The sequence below is a fragment of the Sorex fumeus genome, unplaced genomic scaffold (assembly GCF_029834395.1).
Source record: "Sorex fumeus unplaced genomic scaffold, SorFum_2.1 ptg000063l, whole genome shotgun sequence".
Lineage (NCBI taxonomy): Eukaryota > Metazoa > Chordata > Mammalia > Eulipotyphla > Soricidae > Sorex > Sorex fumeus.
Window position 1 is genome coordinate 13,388,669 of NW_026606120.1, and position 23,661 is coordinate 13,412,329.

Here is a 23,661-nt window from a genome sequence, read left to right on the forward strand (position 1 = left end):
CAAACTAATTTTAGTAACACTTGTTCTATTTTAGACTTGAGAGTTAATTATGAAAATCTGAAATAAGGTGCCAATTTTAGTTATCTATAGCCAACTGAATATTAACATTACCAGTTTTCCAAAAGAATCTTTCAATAATTCAGAAATGTGTATATCACTAACACTTTATAAAATATTGTTTCATATTAATACTTTCAAATATAAATTAAATTTATAAAATGTTTCAAAAAGCATTAGAAAAGATGCCCTTTCAGTGCCACTTCTTGGTAAATTAAACTTCTGTCCATTTCACTACTGCCACTAGTGGTCTTGTTTACCATGTGTGAATTAAAGATGACCTTGACTCAGTAAGAACATAGGAAAAAGATACATGACTCTAATGTAAAGCTTTCTTCTTTTCCTTAAAACATCCATTGTGCCCAAACTACTAAGACCTTTAATTCATGGGATTATTTTTTCCAAGTTTGCTTAAAATAGACAGCAAATAGTTCTATTTAAACTTGAACAAAAGACTATAGTGGAGTAGCTTTCATTTGTAAAAAGATGGAGGATTATGCTAACAACAAATTACTTATTTGGAGGTCTAATTTTATTATTTTCACCACTGGGAAACGTACTCCCCTCTCTATGTTCTTTTTCTTCTTTACTGAAATCTGTAAACAGTATCCTGTTATATGCAAAAAAAAAAAAAGAAAATATTAGACTTTTCTTTCATTTTCACCAGGGGCCATACCTGGTGAGGCTCAAGGTTCACTTCTAGTTCCTAGTTCTGCACTCACAATCACTCCTGGCAGTGCTCAGGGGGCCATATGGGATGCCAGGGATCAAAACTTGGTCAGTTGTGTACAAAACAAGTACCATACCTGCTGTACTTTCACTCCAGCCAGATGGGGTTGGACTAGTTATTTTTGAATACACGGAAAGTATTTTAATGGAATCTAATTTTCATTTGAGTTGTTAATTTGAACAAATATTCTTTTCATTTTATATAAGCTGAATCTGAGTCACAGCCTGGTTTATACAAAGCCTTCACATCCTACTTAAATAAGGATGAAGTGAGGTGATTGAGTAGGGCACTTGCCTTACACATAGCCAACAGGAGTTTGATCCCTGGCATCCCACTTAGTCCCTCGATCACCACCAAAAATAGAGTGATTTCTGAGTGCAGAGCAAGGAGTAACCACATTGCCAAGTGTGGCCCCCAAATAAAACAAAATATACAGACAAGCACTTTAGATAAAAGGCTGCTCTAGTAATAGGCAAGTTAATTAAAAGTATGAAGTTTACTTTAATTGAAGTATGGTTTATTAGACATAGCAAACTATGTATATTTATGGTCTTGGTAACAAATTTGAAACACTTATTACACTGTTAGCTGCTATTCCAAACTCAACATATTATACGGCCCCCCTTTTAAAGCTATTTGTAGTTAGCAATGTGGTACATTTGACAGGTGTCATTCCTGATGCCAACTAATAACAGAATCTCTCACAACTTAAGAGATTCCCCCCCCACCCCCCCAGAGAATTTAAAGTCTTCATCAGTGTCTCACTTTCTATAACTGGCTTAAAAACAACAAAATTTGAGACTCAACGATAACAACTCAAATGAACTATCTAAAAGGTAGATTACTTAAGAAAAGCAAATTTAAGCCTCAGGATTATTAGTGACCCACTGGCAAATACACCCTGTGCCATGTAAAAAAAAAAAAAATAAAAGGCAATTTTATTGAAGAGTTTCCAAAAAAGATTTCTAAGCACAGATATAGTCTCCGTGGCAAAATAGTAATAATAAGCCCCAAGAAATAAGTATCATAACATTTTAATTCTTCAAAGCTGCAAATGACTTCATCAGATAAATCATGTTGTGCTTTGATTTAAAGTGTGCCATCAGTTGTGAACTAGTTGCCTCACTTGCAAAAGAAAACTCATCTCATCCATCAGCAGACCAGCAGCTCTCTTGCTCTCACTATTCTACTGTCACTCAAAAAGATTCCAGTTAAAAAAGTATTCCAATGTAATGATTACGTATCATTATATCACTGTCCTCCCATTGTTCATTGATTTGCTCGAGTGGGCCCAGTAACACTATGAGACTAGTTACTGTGTTTGGCATATCGAATACATCACGGGTAGCTTGCCAGGCTTTGCCGTGCTGGCAAGATACTCTCGGTAGCTACCCGGGCTCTCGGGAGGGGGGGGGGAGGAGGACTTGAACTCCGGTCGGCCATGTTGGCTGAGTGCAAGGCAAATGCTCTACCCGCTGTGCTATCGCTCCAGCCCTATCATTACATATAATAAGTGTAAACATTTTTTCCTTTAGATATTATCTAAGTTTGGATGTACTGTGAATTTAATACAAAAATCCTGCCAAACTGTCACGATCTCTGCAGGACTTTTTGCGGGAGGCTCTTTCGACATCCTCTAGCCTTATGACTAGTTCAAGCTAGAGGCTACTCAATGGTTAGAATTGAGTTAAAATAGTTAGAGCAAATAGATATACAACCTAAAACACCTGTGTGATCCTAGCAACTTTCATACATGACAATGGCTGAATTTTATTCCAAGTAGATAATCTAATGATAGATTTTCTATTTTAATATTTTAAATAAAATGCTCTGGGCAAGGATATTTCAATATGTGTTTGTGGGGGGGGGCAAGTAGCAGGAACAATTTTTAAATTGACTTGATACTAAAATCAATAGTAAGTCTGAAAGAAAGAAGCTGGGAAGAGGCTGCCTCAAGGAGCTGATCCCATGCATCTCCAGCCCAATGTTATTTTCCATCCTCCAACTCTGTACCTGATTGAGAACTACAAATTTAAAATACTACTTAACAATGTCTGATTTCTAACAACGAACTTAAGGTTTTCACTTTTCCCTGAAATATTAGCAGAAGAAGATACAAACAATTCACAGTACAGTTTTATGTCCCAGGAGAAACACTGGCAATATATATTTGCTTTTAAAAAATATGATTATGACAAACCAGATAAAAATCCAGCCAATTTCCTCATTTACATATAACCAATACATCTTATTTACATGACTCAATTTTTATTCAACATTCTTCATAAAAACTCTGTATTTTTTATTGGCATATAACCATTAGGTATTGTTTTGTATCATTTTAGTCACAGGTAGGCAGTTTTTATAAAAGTTTGTCTCCGCACTGTGAACAGAATACAGTTAAACCTCAACAAGTAAGACAAAGAGACATTAGACAAAGTCTAGTGTTAACAACCTGCCTAATAAGGCTGCGTGGGTTATTCAAGGAATCCACTGGCTAGTGTGCATAATTCTAGCTATAACAAAACATAATGCAACAAGTATGATTTTGAAGAACCTGAAAAAGAGTGTCAGTGTATAAGACACTGAATACTGCTTAATGTTACTACTGACAGGAATTTATTATACTGGGTTTTCTTTATCGTCAAGAAACACTGATTTTATTTTTCCCCTAGTAATATTTAATTTTTAAAAGGTATCAGTTCCATAACTCTCAAAGAACTGGTATATTTAGGTAACTAACCAAAAAGATAATCAGGAACATATATCTTTGTCCATAGTCTCCAAAGGGATAAAATGCAGGAATTTCCTACAACCTGTTATATAAGGCACCCTATTCCACTTTTTTCTTTAAAGAAACTTTTCCTTTGGTTTCGTGTAATTTTTCAGTGAGTCTATCCTTAGTTTCTTCCATTTTCTCTGTGAGAAGCTCCTTCGTCACCTCCATCTTGTCTTGGAGATATCCTTTAACAGGAGGAGGTGTTGACATGTAACCATGCTTCCGCAAGTACTTCACAGTGAAGGAAGTTCCTCCCAGAGTCACCGTATAGCGGGCAGGTGTTGCAATCTGAAGGAAAAGGCAAAAAGATCAATACCTGGTTGAGAAAAAAACAACTTTCAATCAAAGCTCTTCAACTATCACCATACAATATAAATTAATTACTTCACCAGGTTAAGCAGTCACTTTTCTTAAGGTTTTCTCTCCAAACGAGGACCATATTCTCTGCAAGCTTTTTCTGAGTATCTGTCACTTAAGATACTAGCCCAGATTAGAAAGAGATGACAGTGGCAGACTCAGGTTTGTGATGGTGCACTGGTAGCCAAGGTAGATGTAAAAAGAGCACTCATGAGCACATTCAGTTCAAATCCACAAATGTTGTAGCTAGTATGAAACCAGTATGAGATTACTTGAAATGCTGAGATATAGGCATGGTCAAATATTCTTTACAATGTCTGGCTTAGTTTCACATTCCATTCTCTTTCCTGATTTTCCCTTATACTGCCTCTTTTCACCATCCATCCTTGGGAATTGTATCCCAATCAGGAGGTTCAATGAGGGAAAACAGTGATAAACGATGCACATGTTGCAGATATGGCAATTTGACCAGCACTGTAGCACTGTTCTCCTGTTGTTCACTGATTTGCTCAAGCGGACACCAGTAACGTCTCCATTGTGAGACTTGTTACTGTTTTTGGCATATCGAATATGCCACGGGGAGCTTTCCAGGCTCTGCTGTGCGGGCAGGAGACTCTCGGTAGCTTGCTGGGCTCTCCAAGAGGGACGGAGGAATCGAACCCAGGTCAGCTGCATGCAAGGCAAGTGCCCTACCCGCTGTGCTATCGCTCCAGCCCAATTTAACCAGAGAAGGTCAAAAACCAAGAAACAGAGGAACTGGTCAAAAAGAATCATAAAAGCAAAAAGATTCTGTCTCATATTCTTTTGTTTTAAAATTCGCAGTTGTAACAGATTTGAGAGTTGTCGATGGGCCTGTCTAACTTCCTACTTCATTTCTGTCTAAACTTACTCTTAACCAAGGAGCTTGCCTCATCAAAGGGAGTTGGAGGTTCCTAACATACATAGTTCTGGTGAGAACTATGAGCCAGTATTTCCCACCTGGAAGGTAATACCACTTTCCTGATTCCTTCCACATCATAGACACCCCCTCCTCTGGGCCTCCCTGCTGACTCCTCTTCAAGTCATTTACCTCTGACCTGGTGGGTCAGCATTTGGGCAATCCCTGAAACCATTCTTTGGTCCACCCCGCTCACTCCCCTAGCAGTTTCGTTCAGTCATGTCTTCTCTTCCATCAATATGTTGTTTCTTACACTTCACATTCAGACTGAGAAGCTTTCAGCTTAAATAACCACTTATTCATTCCTAAGACCTGTCTAGAAGGAGCTAAGATGTCCATCTGTTTCAAACTGACCTCCTGTTTGTAAACAGTTCCTCTCAAGGTTGTCTGCATTCAGAAAATGGCAACTTCATTCTTCAGTTGCTCAAGCCAACAGTCTGTAAAGAGCTTCCATTCCTCCTTTTTCCCTTAAATGATTTACTTTCAATACATTTCAAAATTCCATCAGCAACCCCATCAACACATATCCAGTACCCAAGCCACTCTTTATCACTATGGTCCTCACAGCTATTATCACTCAGAACACTAGTTAGTCTCTAGCCAGGTCTCTAAACTTCTACCCATGCCCTAAAACACATCTCCATTCACAATAAAGCACACCGGTCATTTTGGTTAAATTAAGATAGATGTTCAAAAACTATCACTTAGTCACTTTCTACTCTGCACTTAAGTCAAGACACGCCCCTTGGAATGCTCATCTCCCCAACAGCTTTCTGATGAAAACCCACACCTTCTTACCTCGCCAGTCCTCTAAAGCTGCAAAGGTTGTGTGTCTGTGTCTGTGTGTGTGTGTGTGTGTAAGGGTGTACGTGTGAGAGTGTGTATGTGTGTGAACCCAATCCACAATGAAGACAAATTAAATACTAAATGTGTTTTCTTATTATTATTTTTACTTTACCTTCATTTTCTCTCCAACTGCCTCCGACTACTGGAATAAATACAAACTCCACAAGAGCAGCCTCTTTGTGGTTTTATTTAATCACAGTATTCCCAGTTACCAGAATGACGGATGGCACACAGCAGGGGCACCACAAATTTTTGTCAACTAAAAAATTGGTGCATATCAAGGACAGCACATGGAGGTTAATAATTATATCCTAGCTAGGCCACAAGGTCATATTCACAGGTTATTTTGTTTTCATCTTTGCTACACCTCACTTGGGAACTTTGCCTTATTGAAGCAATAAATCTCAATTTGTTGCTCTGAAACTGTGCATTACAGAAAATACTCAGGGCAATCCCCTCCACATTTTCCACTGCACAGATGGGCAGGGAGCAAGAAGAACATTGCGGATGCTAATCTATTTTCATGTTTCAGTTCCAACTCAACAGTGCATATTCATAAACTGATCACTGCCTACAAAACACCATACCAGCATGATGAAAACACAGAGATGAAGACATGATTCTGAATTCCTAGGTGCCCATAAGCAAATAAAAAAAAAATAAAAAAACTTTCAATGAGTCAAAGGTACTGTGATATAAATTATAGTAGCTACACATAAATAACGGGAACATGGGTTAAGGAATAATTATAATTAGAGAAATTACTTAAATCATTATTTTGATTAAAATCAAATAACTCACAATAACTAGAAATGGTAACCTATTCATTAGTAAATTTTAATGTTAAAAAAGTCACTTAAGTAGCTGTCAGAAAGGATGAAGTCATGAAATTTACATATAAGTGGTACTACATGGAAAGTATCATGCTAAGCAAAATGAGATACAGAGGGATAGATATAGAAAGATTGCATTTATCTGGGGAACATAAAGTAACAAAATAGGAGACTAACACCCAAGAATAGCCGAGGTAAGTACCAGGAGGTTTACTCCATGGCTTGGAGGCCAGCTTCACACTCTAGGGGTAAAGGCAGCCCAGATGTAGAAGGGAGCACCACATGGGGGGTGTTGGAAGGATCCCCCCAGGATGGGAGAAGCATGCTGAGACTAGACTCTAGACTGAACATGTTGCCACTCGATGCCTCTTTTGCAGGTCTCAGTACCCAAAAGGAGAGAGAGAACAAAAGGAAGTGCCATGCCACAGAGGCAGGGTGGGATGGGGGAATAAGGGGGGTGGGAGGGGTACTGGGATCAGTGGTGGTGGAAAATGGGCACTGGTGGAGGGATGGGTACTCGATCATTGTACAACGGAAACCCAAGCACAAAAATTTGTTAAGTCTACAACTGTACCTCATGGTGTTTCACTAAAAAAAAAAAAAAAAAGTCACTTAAGTAAGCTTAAGCCCACTAGTCAAAATTAAAATAAAAGATGAAATTACCCCTAATATTTCAGAGAAAACTAATGAGAATAACAAAATGAACATAATTTGGGAGCAGAATTGACAGTACAGTGGGTGCATACATTTGCCTTGCTTGTGGACAACCTGGGTTCAATTCTGGCACCTCATCTAGTTTCCCAAGCCTTCCAGGAGTGATTCTTTACCACAAAGCCAGGACTAAGCTCTGAGCATTGCTGGGTATGGTCCAACCCCCCCCAAAACTAATGCTATTTTGGGGTGCTACTATGCATTCATTATTCTGAATATTTTTATATACTAGAAATAAAATAAAACATCTAGCTTCCAAATGCTTTCTATTTTCTTTCTTGGAATGACAGTCAATTGAGAATAATATGATTAAAATCACTAAACTACACAATTTATAATGAGTCATTTTCTCAAAAATAACGATCCAAAGGTAAAGGCCCATTTTCCACCACCACTGATCCCAGTACCCCTCCCACCCCCCTTATTCTCCCATCCCACCCTGCCTCTGTGGCATGGCACTCCCTTTATCTATATAAAAGCAAAATGATCTGAGTCCAGAAGACAGTTACAAAGATAGAAGCTTCAAAATAAAATCTCTATTTTCCAAATATTTGAGGATTTATCACACGAAACAATTTGAATCAAACTGAACCTGAATCATGTGCAAGGGAAGTATCTTACCTGCTATACTATCTCCCCAACCCTAAAAAGAGGACTTTACTGAAGAAATTCAGAAGTGTAACATTTGTCCAATCACATCTATTTTCAAGGTACTCTTTCTAAATCATTTTATTTGCACTAAAAGAAGTGCTAACATGGTATTTTCTGGGGAACAGAGTAGATCACATATTATGAATGCAGAGCAAACTCTAAATTGCACCTACCTTAAACAAAGCATATGCAGTTAGTGCATTTCCACTCTGGGAATTTTTTAGAATGTTCACCACATTGTCAGGTAACCCAAGAAGTTCAAGGAAAGGAACAACATTCATTCCTCTAAGGAAGAAACAGAAAACAAAATTTAAATATATACACACAAATTATCTTGGGATAAATATTTTTAAAAGATTATCTGAAAACACCAAAACGAAAACTATTAAAAAGTCAGTTCTGTACTGACAACCACAGACATTTCACTCTTGGACAACATACGCAAATAAACATCTTGGACAACCCTAATTAGCATATTAATGAAAGAGCATTTAACACAATAATTAAGAGAAAACAACGTAAGTGCAAAGGATCAGAATAATTTACCTAATTTTAAAACTGCTCCACAAGAGCCTAATCCCTCAGATCATTCCAATTCATATATCAAGACCTAAGATTTTTAATTCTAAAATTATATGTTATGTCCAGATAGTACAGTGGCATTTGCCTTGCATGCAGCTGACCCAGGTTCAATCTCTGGCATCACTCAAGCACCACCAGAAATAATTCCTGAGTACAGGTAAAGGTAAAGGTAAAGGCCCTCCCGTTGATCGTCGATTTGCTCGAACGGGCCCAGTAACGTCTCCATTGGAGACTTTGTTGTTACTGTGTCTGGCATATCGAATACTCTCGGTAGCTTGCCGGGCTCTCCGAGAGGGGTGGAGGAATTGAACTCGGGTCGGCCATGTCGGCCGCTTGTAAGGCGAACGCCCTACCGCTGTGCTATCGCTCAGAGCCAGGAGTAACACCTGAGCATCACTGGGTGTGGACCCTAAACCAATAAATAAATACACATTTAACTATAGGTGATGAGAACATCACCTACTATATCATTATGAAAGTAATAAATTAGTGGAGGGAAGGTTGTTGGAACACTGTATGACTGAAATCCAATCATGAACAGCTTTGTGATGCTCTGAAAAAAATTTTTTTTAATTTAAAAAAAAGTAATAAATTATTCTACATGTTTGGAGAAAACCTCAATTATCTAATAGCCAATATAAAAGGCAGCTGAAAATTATAATTTTAATTCTTTTTAATTATTAAAAATGTATACTCATAATTATACTATTAAAAATAATTTTATTAACTGGAAAAAGCTGTCTCTCCCTGATTTCACTACAATATTCAGAATTCAGTCACTACTCTCAGTAGTTATGGCTGATCAATGTCAAGGAAAAGTACCCATTAATGAAAACAAAAGGAAACGATAACTAAAAGACTCTTTAGAAAGGATAAACTAATACAAGAAATAACTACGCAGCCAATTTGGCTTTTCCTATCTGTACCTTTCTTTTTAAAATCTCTTTTTCAGAGAACAAAAAAAAATACTACTAACGAGTTAGGATTAATGAAGGTCTGATTCAAATAATAATACCCACTTTGTATCACTTTTTACTCTCAGGTAGTTTCCAAAAGCTGATCAAAAGCTATGTTTCAGACACTGCCAACTTTATAGGGTCTTTTTTTTTTTTTTTGCTTTTTGAGTCACACCAGCAATGCTCTGGGGTTACTCTGCACTCAGGAATTACTCCTGGCGGTGTTTGAGGGACCAGGTGGGATGCCATGGATAGAACTAAGGTCAAAAGCCCTACCCACTATACTGTACTATAGCTCTGGACCCTTTATGGGGGTTTTTCAACTAATGCGGAAACATACAAGGGCAAAAACACACTCAGAATTTGGAGATTTCCTTGAAATAAAAAGTTTTGAAAACTTGAAATCATTAATCATTAGTTTACCAAACATAGAATGGCAATTCATTCTGTGGTGTCTAGAAAGGCAACTATGCTAGTTGTCAGGGTGACAAAAACAAACACTGACAACAAATGTCATCCGTGTTACAAACAAATGTCATCCATGTTACAAACATCCATGTTACAAACTATTTCTCCTTTCTTTTTTTTTCTTCAAGTTTTTAAAATATTTATTTTTTTGACCCCTCCTCCTCTTTCTTTTAATAGTAAGTAGACAACAAGAATAACAATTTATTCTAGCTATAACTAAATAAAGTCAGTCTCTTGTCAGTTGAAGTAAAAACCGGCATTTATTATAATCAACTCTAATTTTACAAAAAAAATCATCTAGTACAATATACACTGCTTTTAGAAAAGAACTTAAAAATTTTTTATTTTCTAATAATCTTTGATAAGATCTTCACTTAGAACAAATCAACATCAATTTCAGAAGTACTGGGGATTTAATAAAAATATTCAGAGGGACAGTTTTTTGAAGAAACACAAACCACATACTATAAAGCAACTACCAGATATTAAGTAAAACAAAGCTGAATCACCAGAGATGGTAAGAAATAAGCTATGAATCTGACAACCAAATTCTCAAGCCAAAAGTCAAGTTGTGATGGATAAAGGATATAATTTTATACTTTTTTTCGAGGATATGGTTTTAAAGTATACAGTTGTACACCATGTTTACACAGAAACAATAAAAGACAGGAGCAGGATAAAATTAAGAAAGGCACGTTCTACAGAGGATGTGGCAGAAAGCTGCCATAGCAATCTCAGGTGCCAGACAGTACTGAGAATATCTCAAGTATAATTAATAACACTAGGTTATTTGGGGTTCTGCTTTTTTTAGTTATATAACTTTCACTAGAGAAAAAAATTATGAAACAACAAAACAAACTCACTCTAACAGCCCATTTGATAGTCTCCTATTCACTTAATAATAATGTAGATTTCTTCAAGGTCAGGAGATTGAATCCTTAAAAGGGATACTTAAGGAGAACAGAATAAGCAAATATTACCCATGTCATCGCCAGCAATATTCAATCAGAAAAACCTTTAAAGGCTCATAAGAGAAAATCTCACATGAATCAGTAGAAGTAATGGCCCAAATAATTTTGCGGCACAAGGGGACCAAAAGATGATTCCATCAATGGCTTGAACTTGCCTGGCTTACACCAGGCCTCCAAGTGCAAGTCCAGGTGTAGTCCTCACACACACCTTTTTGATCCTGACAGTTCTAGTGTTAAAAATCCCAAGGACAGAAGGGCAGGAAAATGGTTCAATAGTTTAAGAAATGCCCCAGGCAAGTCTTGCATTTAATCTCTGGTTGTTGGTATGGGCCAAGGTGATCCCACTGCCAAAGGTCTGGGTTCCCATTGAGAAAACGTAAAAAGAAAAGAGTAATATAAAAGGTACATGACTTCATGCTAATAAAAATCTAAGGGCAGCTTGGAGACCTTCCATGAGTAATATACATACGAGAAAATTTTTATTAATAAGACAAATGATAATTTCATTAGATATCCATGCAAAGACCTTATGGACAGAACATCTCATGGAACCTAGTGATAAACAATAAACAGTGAGGTAACTAAAAAACAGGAACATAACAGAAAACAGAACAGCATTCATTAAATGAGGCAAAAAGTTTTTAAAAATCCTTTTAGAATTTTTGCAAAAAACCATTAATTCTGTGTTTCCCAAGAACAAATACATGCCATCTCACTTTATTGTATTTCAATTCAGTATAATAACCTTTTCCCTAGAAGCCAGATTTATATGCAAAATGAATACATTTTATTATACCTTAATATCAAGCTATTCATACAACCAAATAGTGATAATTAGTGGGCTTCTAGGAAGTATAAAATAATTCTATCATCAAGGGAGTTTATTAAGAACCTCAAAGTGGTTTGTATCATTGCCCTAAGGACAAGGAACTCACTGAGCTCATCTTCCTCAGGTCACTAAAGACCACAAAGCACTTTGAAAGGAAGAGGCACAGGCATCACTGGGCTCTGCTAGTGGCAGAAACAGTCTGTAAATCACTAGGAAGCTGTGTCTATGTTCAGTCATGCTCTGAAAGCTGTATTTTATAATTCATGCTATATTTTTATAGTGTTTCAACTACGCCCACCAAGTTAACTTCTTACAAAGTTTATCTTGTGATACGTATCTAACATGAACTTGATCCTCTTAAATTTTTAAGTATATGACAAATTGACAAATTACTTCCTGACCAGAACAAAAGACCCGTGACACTTATCAGATGTAGTAACTGTGAAAGCAGAAACCTGCAATCTTTTATAGCTTTTATAGCTACAATAGGTATGGAAAAACACTGGGACAGGTGTTTTTCAATTTCCTACCCAAATCACATATTCGGCAAAAAATCTCTTCACATTCACGAACATTCAAAGTGTAGAAATCATGGTTCTGCCAAACTTCTGAAATCTAGTACTTCTGTACTATGCTAAATGCAAGTAAGAGATGAGCTGTGATTAAAAACATGGGACTTTGAAAGAACACAAACCTAACAGGATTTTAGTCTAGCCTCTGCTGAATTTTGGGAGGGAAAGCTAAGTTATTTTCATTTATTCTTACCTAATCTATTTTCTCATTAACAATGTGGAAACAACTTCACCACCTGCTTCATATAGTTGCTGTGAGGATAAAACAGTAAGATAACATAAAAAATGTCTGCTGTACATGATAATTAAACACTAGCTATTACTACAATGTGAAAACTAGCTACGAAAAGCAGCCCTCTTTGGAGTGACTTCCAGGTTATGAAAAATTAAACCATTTACATCTTAATGCAATGAAATAGCTATTTAAGGCTTTAATAAACATCTGATAAGAATGAGAAAGGAACTCAAGCAAAAACTTACTTTATGGCTGCATAATAAAATGTTCCAAACCAAACTCCAGAGGTTATTAGATGCACAGGAATCAAAACTTTTCCATATTGTCTAAATGTCCTCTTAAATCGTTGATAAAGACTAATAGACGTGTCTTGTAAAGGATCAAGTTCTTCCTTTTTGTCCGGAGTTTCTGAGGATGTGGATTTGGACGATATAACCCTCTGGGATAAAATATCTTGCTTCCACTCCTTCTGCTGAAGGACCCCTGGCTGGGGTGCATGACTGAATGTCTTCCTTTCCTTTCCAGCAAACTGGGCAGTAGATACATGCAACCATTGTTTTTGAGAGCCTGCAATCAAAACTACTCTACATTCAGTATTATGTGAAATTATCGCTCCTTTTAAGTTTTGACAATGTCCAAAAAGACCAACTTTAAGTGGTTCCAGGCATGTCCTATGTGCAAGTCGGAATACAGTCCTTGGTACATTCCATTGCATTTTGAAGAATAATGATTGATGGATTTCAGCTTCTACAGAGACTAGATTGAAAAAAAAAAATAGATTATACCTAGGTCTCCATTTCAAGCTACTCTATTAAAATATAAATCCTTAAACTTAAGCGGTAAGAGGAAAAACCATGCTATCAGAACCACAGAAATTAATCTTAAGAAATATATACATATATATTTATAATATACTATAATTTTTAAATGCTATAAATATAAAATAGACATAATGGAAGAAAATATTTTAAGCTATTTTATTACTATAAAAGAAATATACATAGAGCTCATAAAGAAGAAACTCATTATAATGAAAAAATCATAAGGCTTATAATCAAAAGATCTGTACGTAATGTTTTGGGAACAACTCATCCCCTGTTAGACTCCAAGCTCAAGTCCAATAATAAAATGAGGATTATGTCACAAGGTTGTTAGAGGAATTGTGTGAAATTTCACAGTGAAATAATAGACTGGTGATCAGTGGCCTCAACAACAAGAAAAGATTCTACAGGGCAGTCATACAGGATGGGTCTGAAACTTGAAAAATCAATACTGGGGCAGGAACAATATTACAGAGGGTGCGATGTTTGCCTTGCATACAGGAGACCTGAACTCAAATTCCTGACACCCTATATGGTCCCCCAAACCCCATCAGTAGTGATCCCTTGTAAGATAACATTAGTTTATTCTTTCAGCCTTGCCACAGGGAGTTTAGGTTTCCTGGGTTACTCCCACCACAGTGCTCCCATTCCTGTGTGTTTACTTGTAACTTCTTTCTTTGTGCTCTGTTAACCTGAAAATATTGTTTTTTCTCTTCTCCTTAAGTTCTCTGCATAGTTAATTCAGAGCAATGTCCTTTTTGTATAGACAAAGGAAGACAGTCAATGTTATGCTTTTGTAACTTGGGAGTTAAATGACTCCAAATGATATTCACCCCTGGGCATCTGTTCTGTTCTCTCTCTCTCTCGCTCGCTCTCTCGCTCGCTCTCTCTTTCTCTCTCTCTCTTGACTTAAGACTCAGTTGCCCTTACTTCCTAGCACCCCAAAAGCAGAGTCTTACAAGGGACTGGCCAAAGAGCCTAATACTTAATTATAAGTTAAGAGCATGGTCATAGACAAATTCTGTCATGATTCCAAAATTAACAGCTAGATTAGGGCCCTGCTAGGGTTAGGAAAGATTAATCTGGCCTGAGCACTGCAGTCTGAGATCATTATAGCAAGATATCCCCAAGAGAGTCACTCTACAAGCTCAAAGAATCTCTGTGTCCATACAAAATAACTAATATTAAGAAGTAGAATTAAGAAGTTAATTAAGATGTCAAGTTGTTGGACTAAGGAGAGGAGAAACACCCCTAGGTGGTATTTCAGCCCTCCAGCCTAATCAGTGATCAAGAAGGGCTTCTGATATGTTGATTGTGCTACCAGGTGAGGTGTGGGGTTTACCCACAATGCGGGGATTTGGAGAGAGATGGGAGAGAGACCAGGGCAGCAAGACGGAGCACAGAGAGACTAGCAAGGGGGACAGAGGGAGAAGTATGTAGGGGAAGTATGCAGGAGCAAGCACGTGGAGAGACGAGACACCACTGCGAGAGGGAGCGCAGAGAGATGAGCGGGAGAAACAGGAGGAGACGGGAATGAGGGGCAGTGTGAGACTGGAATGGGGTGCTTAGTGTGACTGTAACAGGTGCATGGGGAGAATGGAATAAATGGCAACTGATCACCAACTAGCCTGGTGGCCCTCATTTCCTCCTTCGTCTGCCCATGGCTTCGGCCACCCTGGGTGGGCAAGTGGCCCGAATCCACCGAACACAGGAGGCGAGAGAGAGCCCCACAGGAATCTCCCTAGCTGCCAGGAGATTACACAATCCCTGAACACCGAGCCAGGAGTAAACACTGAATGCCACTGAGGAGGCCTCATGCCACGCCCACACCAAAAATAAAGAAAAAAAGAAAAAAAAAGTCAATATGAAATTTTAACTAATCAAGGTAATAAAACAAAGTCTCTTCGAGATCAAGGTCTAGGTATGAGGAAGCAGTAATAGACATATGTAACAGTCCTGATACAGCAGAGTAATTAGCAGAAAAGAATCACGAATCACGAATCAGGACCATCCTGTTATTCGTCGATTGCCTCGAGCAGGCCCCCGTAACGTCTCCTTCATCCTGGCCCTGAGATTTTTAAGAAAGTGCTATATTCAAGGCTCTTTAGGAGAATGAGACCCATCATTGTTACTGGTATTTGGCATATTGGGTACACCATGGGGAGTTTGCCAGACTCTGCCATGTGGGCAGGTTACATTCGGTAGCCTGCCAGTTTGTCCAAAGTAGGAATGAGAGAATAAGATGACATAATAAGATGTCGCGCGGTCGAGAATGCGGCCGCGTGGTTCCGGGAGCTGGTTTTAAAAAAGGCAGGAAAGAAATAAGGTATCAAACAAGGGCTAGAAAGATAGTACAGCAGGTAGGATGCTGATCTTGCATATGCATGTGGCAGACCTGAATTCAATCCCTGGCAATACATAAGGTCCTCCAAACACTGCTAGGCTAATCCCTGAGTGCAAAGCCAGGAGTAAATTCATTTGATGCCTTCAATATAATTTCTGTTATATAATCCATCTCCTCCAATATAGTTTCCTATGGGGTTTTCTAATATGAGAACTGAGCTAAATAAACAAGTTGTGGTAATGATGGAGCAGTAGCTAAATTCTTAATTTTCAGAAAAGGTTAAATTATGCTCTAGCGTATTCCTAAGGGATTCCATTCACCCACTGATTTCCAGAGCAGTCCTAAATGACAAATGTTACCATTTTTACAGAAAATCGGTAATTTTTCCAAAGTACCACATGATGGGGCTGGAGAGACAGTATAATGGCTAGGACACTTGCCTTGTAGGCAGATGACCTGTATTCAATCTTGCCTTATTCGGCTCCCTGAGCCACACCAGGAATGAACCCTGAGCAGAGCCAGGAACAAGCAAATCCTTAATACTGCATGGTAGAGCCTCCAAACAAAGAGAAGAGCAAAAAGAGAACATATTTACAGAAAATGCTTATATCTTTTCTGAGGAACTGCGTTTCAAGAACATATTTTTGATCTTGAAGTAATCTAACATTGCTCCACAACTGAATACTGAATACCTGAAATTCTATTTTTTCATTCTCTGCATCTAGTTCTGTTTCTAATTTCTACTCTCTTACTCTCTCTGGTTTCTAGCTCCAGAGTCTTGCCTCACCTTTGCTATTTTTTCTCCCTCCAAATCTAACAGCCCTCACTGACTTCACTGTTGGGTTTTGTTTTGTTTTGGGGCCAACCCTGTAATGCTCAGGGACCACTTCTAGTGGGCTCAGGGGACGACATGGGGTGCCAGGGATTGAACCTGGGTCAAATACATACAAGGCAAACCCAGACCTGCTGTACTAACTCTCCAGTAAAGATCCTACACTCAGGAAATACCACTGGGTGTGGCCTAACCACCACCCCCCACCATAAAAACCCCCAAACCCAGGAAATTGAAGGAGAAAAGTAAAAAAGTGAACTACAAGATAAACAGAACTCATCTCAAACAGAAGTCAAGTGAAAAAATAATTCTAAAAAGTAAATAAACCTCGAGCTGAAAGATGTGATTTGTTGGAAGAGTCCCTTCCCAGCATGGGTGAGGCCATGAGTTTGATTCGGAGCATCACCCCACACTGTGAACTGTATCCATCCACGTCAAATGATAGATCTCAGGCACCACAATCAAATGTGCACTCAGCTTGTAGTGCCCAGGGAAATGCAACCAAGTGTGTAAGCACTACAACCAAGGGTTTGAGCTCCCAATAGAATGCAAGGATAACAGCAATAATGTAGGGATAAGGTAAAGGTAAAGGCCCTCCCGTTGTTCATCGATTTGCTCGAGCGGGCCCAGTAACATCTCCATTGGAGACTTTGTTGTTACTGTGTCTGGCATATCGAATACGTCACGGGGAGCTTGCCAGGCTCTGCCGTGCGGGCGAGATACTCTCGGTAGCTTGCCGGGCTCTCCGAGAGGGGTGGAGGAATCGAACTTGGGTCGGCCATGTTGGCTGCATGCAAGGCAAACGCCCTACCGCTGTGCTAAGGGAAGAGTAAAGATTATGATGATGACTGAAGAATGAAAGTATATACTTCATTGCCACCCAAAGATGAGACTCCCAAGGGAAACCACTGGATATAGATAAGTTCATTTTTATTACAATCCAAGTATGTAAAGCACCGAGAACCTGGAAAAAACCCAAAAGTACACCAAGTGCCAAATGCATCTCCAGGGACATAATCTATCATGAATGAGGGTCATGCTACAAGGGACACAGAAAAAGCAGGTGGTCAAGAGTAAGGAATGCCCCTGGTCAATTAGAAAAGGGTTTCTTTTGGGTTTAGGAAGTTTGATCCTTTTGGGAAAAAGAACGTTGCTTTGTCTAAGCATTTCTCTCTCTCTCTCTCTCTGGCACATTTGTGCGTGCAAACACATGCACGCACACACACAGCTTGCTAAATTTAGCTGATCTGCCACAATGATGAAAAAAATCTTTCCTCTGACCACCGGAAAAAAGATTATGATTATGATAATAACAGTAACAGCGATGTCAAAGAGACAGGTGCTTGCCTTGAATGCAGTTGACTTGGATTTCATCCCTGGGACTCCTTACTGGCAGCCAACTTCAGTTTGCACTAAGTCAGGAGTAAGCCCTGAGCACCACTGCTTGTGGCCCAAGCCTCTCCCTCAAATAATAAAAATAAAGCAAATTCACCTTAAAGAATGTATGGGACAATATTAAGAGGAACAATATTTGCATAATAGGACTTAGAAGAGTGTGGATCAGGAAAATTTTGGAAAGTGTTGACTGGAAAAATCTACATTCTGGGAAAGGGTAAAAGATATCCATGTAAAAGTGACTATAGACTAAACATGATTGACACCCATTGCCTCTTTTGCAAACCACAACACCCAATGAGAGAGAACAAAAGGGAATGCCCTGCCACAGAGGCAGGGTGGGATGGGAGGGATAGGGGGTGGGAGGGATACTGGGATTCGTGGTGGTGGGAAAATTTGATCATTGTATAACTGAAACCCAAGCACAAAAATGAGTAAGTCTGCAACTGTACCTCATGATGTCTCACTATTAAAAAAAAAAAAGATATCCATGTACAGGAAACCAGGGGCTTCAAATAAGAGAAAACTAAAAATATGCACACCAAGGTATCCTAAAAGAGGACACTAAGAGCAAGAAAAGAGCCGATGTGATGATACAGTGAGTAGAGTGCTTGTCTTGCACGTGGCTGACCCAGGTCCTATCCCTAGCATCACATATGGTCCTCCAAGCTCACCAGAAGTGACCTGAGTGCAGAGCCAGGGGTAAGCCCTGAATACCACTGTGTGGGGCAGAAAAACAAACCAAACTAAATTAATATAAGAGAAAAGCAGCTTGTCACATACAAGAGAAACTCTTAAAGCTATAAGCAGAATTCAACAGAAACTCTAGAGACCAATAGAAAATGGCATGGCACACTGAAAATGCCGAAAGAAAAAAATTCCAACCAAGAACTCTTCACAAGGATAGATTAAAACCAGTAATTAAGTAATTAGGAATTTCCTGGTTAAGCAAAAGCTAAAAGAGTTTACTGCTACTAATACAGCCTTACAAGAGATGTTAAAATCTTCTTTAAACTGAAAGTAACTGGTGTTAACAAGAAAACATAGAAAAGGGGGGGGGGGAACCTCACTATAAATAGTAATTAAAGGATGTAACTAGTAGATTAATCAAATAAAGCATGAAGATTAAAAAAACAAAAGTAGGATTCCACCCACACATTTTCCACATAAAAGGGTCCAGCTCCACAACTGATCCTGAAAAGAACACAATATGATACCACTAAAAATATGACACCAGTTTTTGTTTACCTGGGGAGACCCAGGTAAACAAAAACTCCAAGGCCTTTTTGGAATGGGGGCAGGCAGATTCCTTCTTCTGCCTGAAGGCTCAGCAGCTCCCAGCCACACCAACACCCAGACACCCTTTGCCATAGAAATGGCCCAGCGCCACTACTGAACCTCACCCCACGATCCAGCCATCCAGCCACCAAATCGTTCCAGCCCCACACCTCCTGGAGTGCGTGAACATACAGTACTGTCAGCCCAGTTGGACCACAGCAAATCTGATAAGAAAACTGCGTAGAAGACCACCAAACTCAATGAGCAACAATGGCAACACAGAAGGCTCAACTAGCACCAATTCCCGTTGTTCGTCGATTTGCTCGAGCGGGCCCAGTAACGTCTCCATTGGAGACTTTGTTGTTACTGTGTTTGGCATATCGAATACGTCACGGGGAGCTTGCCAGGCTCTGCCGTGCGGGCGAGATACTCTCGGTAGCTTGCCGGGCTCTCCGAGAGGGGCAGAGGAATCGAACTCGGGTCGGCCATGTTGGCTGTGTGAAAGGCAAACGCCCGACCGCTGTGCTATCGCTCCAGCCCCAGCACCAACTAGCCCAGTAAATTCTAAGATTAATGATGTTAGTAACACCAATGGGAAATACAACAATTATCACAAATTGACTTTTATTGGTCTACTTTTTGACAATTTCATTTGCCTTTGAGTTAACAAGCAACATGAAGTAAACTTGTTTTGACTGCTAAGGGGGGAGGCTGGGGTGGTGAGTAGAAAACAGAACACTGTTGAAGGGAAGGTCACACTGGTGGTGGGATTGGTGTTGAACATTGAGTACCTAAAACAACTATATTTTGAATAATTTGGTATACCACAGTGTTATTAAAAGAAAAAAATAGGGTCATGTAGAGAATACAGCTGTCAGGGTGCTTGCCTTGAAAATACCCAACCCAGATTCGACCCCTGACACCACAAACAGGCCCCAAAGCCCATCCAGGAATGACTCCTGAACTGAGATCCAGGAGTAAGCCCTGCATGCAGCTAGGTGTACCTCCCTTCCCCAATCCCACAAAAGTAGTAAAAGAATTAAAAAAAAAAAATCCACTAGAAAGATGTGAAAAGAAACACAAAATTAAATACTGGGATTAGGAGCCAATATGATTTACTATTTAAATAAAACTGGAGTGGAGGGTGTGAGAGATTCAATTTCCTCAACTTCCTAAGATCTACCTGTACATCTCCCATTTCAATTTGAAGATCCCTTTCCTTCCCAACCAAAGCCCCATTTTAATATCATATAACCTGTTGGGCAAGAGCGATAATACAATTGGGTAGGGCACTTGCCTGGCAGGAGGCCAACACATATTCCCTGGCTTCACATTTGGTCCCCTAAGCCCCTCAGGAGAAATTCCTGAGTGCAGAGCCAGGAATAAAGCCCTAACTAAGCACTGTCCGGTGTGGGGCCCAAACTAAAACATATCTATAAACATCCTGTAGATTAAAAAATCATCTTGCATTACAACTATCTGTAAGCTAACACTCTGGCCTTGATTTTTCAATTTTACCTTTGCAGCTAGAGGAAAGTAAGTGTTTCTTTAAAGTAGATAAAAAAAAAAATCTTATGCAAGTCACTTATGCAGATATTAGCAAGGAATCTGAAGACCTGAGAAATGTGGAGTTCTTTTTCTTACCCTACTTTATCCTGCATAATTAGAAGCAAAAAAGCTACCCTTATTATAGTTAATTTGATACAAAACATATTACAGCAAATATATAATCATCCAGAAAGCTGTCTTTTAGCCAATATTTTGCACATGTCTATTGCCACATCACACATGGAGTATCACTATTTACCAATTGTGAAGCAGTCACTAGCTCTTTTCAATATAATATTAGGGATTTAGGAACCTCATCCTCAACTCAAAAAACACCCATAAGATAATCCTCTAAAAAAAGAAAAATCTACATTAGTGTTACAGAGATACAGTACTAATAGGAAAATTATATCTTTATATTTATCTATATTTAAGAACTTTGATTAAAAATCTACAAGATTTTTTTCCTAATAGAGAGTCCAGAGAGATAGTATTGACAATAAGGCGCCTGACTTGCACAAGGCTGACCCCGTTTGAACCCTGGCACCAAATGGTCTCCCAAGCCTAACAGGAGCAAACACTGAGCACAGAGTCAGATGCTCCCTCTCTCCCTCGCCCAACCTATATCAGATGATCTTTTTTTATTTTCCTAAAAAGACAGGCAGGTGTCTATTAAGGAACTGACCCATGTAATTGTGGAAACTAGCCACTCCAAAATATGTAGGACAAATATGAAGGCTGGGAAACTCAAGGCAGAAACTGATGCAAGACTGTTGAAGACTTTCTGTCTGCTTGGAGATACTTCAATTCAAAATATAGATCTTCAATTGTCGGATGAAGCCCACCCACATCACTGGTACCCTTTATTTAAAATCAATCAATTGACTGTAAATATAATCACGTCATTAAAATACCATCGTGGGAACACTCTAAATATTTAATAACTCTATATACCCTAGTCAACTTGGCTGTCAGACTAACCGGCACACATAATAAACAAGACTTCTTAAATCTACTGTCCTATAAGAAAAGCCTTTTAACTCCAAGTTCAGAAAAGGTAAAATTTCAGTAGGAACACTAAGGTGAATGGTCTAAAGAAAGTCACTTCCTCCTCCAAAGTTGATGAAAACGATTTTTCCATCAACAAACCCTTCCTCACTAACCTCCAAGAACACCACCACGTCCTAAAACTTTGTATGTACTGTTCAAAAAAAAAAAACCAACTGTGTCAAAATTATGATTTTCCATCTTCTACAGAAATCAGACATTAAAAAACAATTATACCCGAGAGCTGTAAAAGCGTGGGTTGTTGGACAAGAAAAGGATTAGACAAGGGGATGCATCCGGATGTGCTGTACTCTGAACAGAAAATTCCAGAGCCCTGGCTTCATCTTTTCTCGGTGACAAAAGCAATTTGACCAGAAGAGTGGGTGGCTGGGGGCCAAATAATAATAATAATAATAATAATCTTATGTGTGTGTGTGTGTGTGTGTATATATTAACAAGTCTCACAATGGAGACACTACTGGGACCGCTGGAGCAAATCGATGAACAAGGGGAGGACAGTGCTACACTGCCACAGTATAGATAGATAGATAGATAGCAGACTATATATATATATATATATATATATATATATATATATACACACACTATACATATACATAGAGAGAGAGAGATTCACAAACGGGCCGAAACACACCCTTTCGAAAAGAAACATGAGGTTGATTCAAAAGCACCCGAGACACTAAATCCGTGGACAAAACCTCGTGGAGTGGACCCTACAACTAGGCAGCACTGCGATTCCGCCCGATCCCCACCGCACAGAAGCGCGGGTCGCCAGCGGGGTCTTTGGAGGCTTCGAGGACCACCCGGGCGCCCACCTGGGCCTTCTCGGCGCGACTGGCAGTAACGGGCAAGGGGCGCGGACTGCGGCCCTCTGGAGCTCCCCAGGCCCGGGGTTCTGCACGGCGGGGGGGGGGGGGGGGGGGGGGCGTCCCGGCGGAGGAAACGGGAGGGGAGGGGGAACCGCCGAGATTTGCGACCTCCCGCAGCCCGACCGTCCGGGCCACCCGAGACGGCCAGTCCAGCCGCGGGAAGGGCAGAATCCCCACTCTGACAGGTTGCGAGCGGCCTCCGCGGAGCCGGGCGAAAAGCAGGGGCTTCCTTCCCGCACGCCGCGACGGGGCGCTGTCACCCCCGACAGGGCCCCTTCCCCCACCCCCAGCAAAGCCCCGAGACGACTCCTCTTGGGGCGCCAGGTCGGGGAGGAGCAAAGGGCGCAGGGTTACAATGCAAAAAGAAAAAAAAAGGTTGAAAAAAATAGTCCCCGAGGACGACGCGCTCCAGGGGCGAAGAGCAGGGGGGGTGACCTCTTTCCGCCTCGGGGTTGCAGACGGGCCAGCTGTGGTGGGCCCCCAAACCGCAGGCGGACCCCGGCGGCAGCGCCGAGTGAGAATCAGAGAGAGCGCGGCGAGGTTCGCGCCCGGGGTGGGTGGCCCGGCCGGGGCTGGCTGAAGGTGCCCTCTGCACCCTCCGCGGCCCCTTCCAGGTCCTGGGCCCAAGGCTACCTCTTCGCACGCTGGCACGACGCCGCCGCCGCCGCCGCTTCCCGCCGCACAGACCAGACGACAGGCTCTTCAGATGCCACGCACCGTCACCCCGCGCAGTGACCTGGCCCGAGGGTGGGTGGCTCCGGGTGCCGGAATTCGCGGGGTGCAGGCGGAAGCTCGTCCCCCCACCCCCACCCCCTCCGCCCCACCACCCTCGGGACAGGCCAGCCGCGCCCACTAACAACGTGCTCACGACCTCTGCGGCCCGCTCGGCGCGCGCTCCTCCGGCACGCCGTCGCCGGCGCCGCGCGCTGCCCCACGGGACTTGTAGTTTCTCCGGCACGCCGCCGCCGCCGGCGTCGCGCGCTGCACCACGG

At 40.5% G+C, this 23,661-nt stretch overlaps 1 protein-coding gene across 2 annotated transcripts; it reads right to left on the reverse strand.

Annotated features, from left to right (window-relative positions):
• Nucleotides 1-1,515: 1,515 nt before the first annotated feature.
• FAM210A (family with sequence similarity 210 member A) lies at nt 1,516-23,636 on the reverse strand. 2 transcript variants are annotated; one of them, XM_056127838.1, is made up of 4 exons: nt 23,541-23,636; nt 12,760-13,270; nt 8,075-8,186; nt 1,516-3,854 (listed from the first exon to the last, which is right to left on the reverse strand). In XM_056127838.1, the coding sequence occupies exons 2-4, from the start codon at nt 13,227-13,229 to the stop codon at nt 3,621-3,623; spliced, it is 816 nt and encodes a 271-aa protein (XP_055983813.1). In that variant the 5' UTR covers nt 13,230-13,270; nt 23,541-23,636; the 3' UTR covers nt 1,516-3,620. The 2 variants fall into 2 exon arrangements, with proteins under 2 accessions (XP_055983813.1, XP_055983814.1); XM_056127839.1 differs by lacking the exon at nt 23,541-23,636 and adding an exon at nt 23,303-23,450.
• Nucleotides 23,637-23,661: the final 25 nt, after the last annotated feature.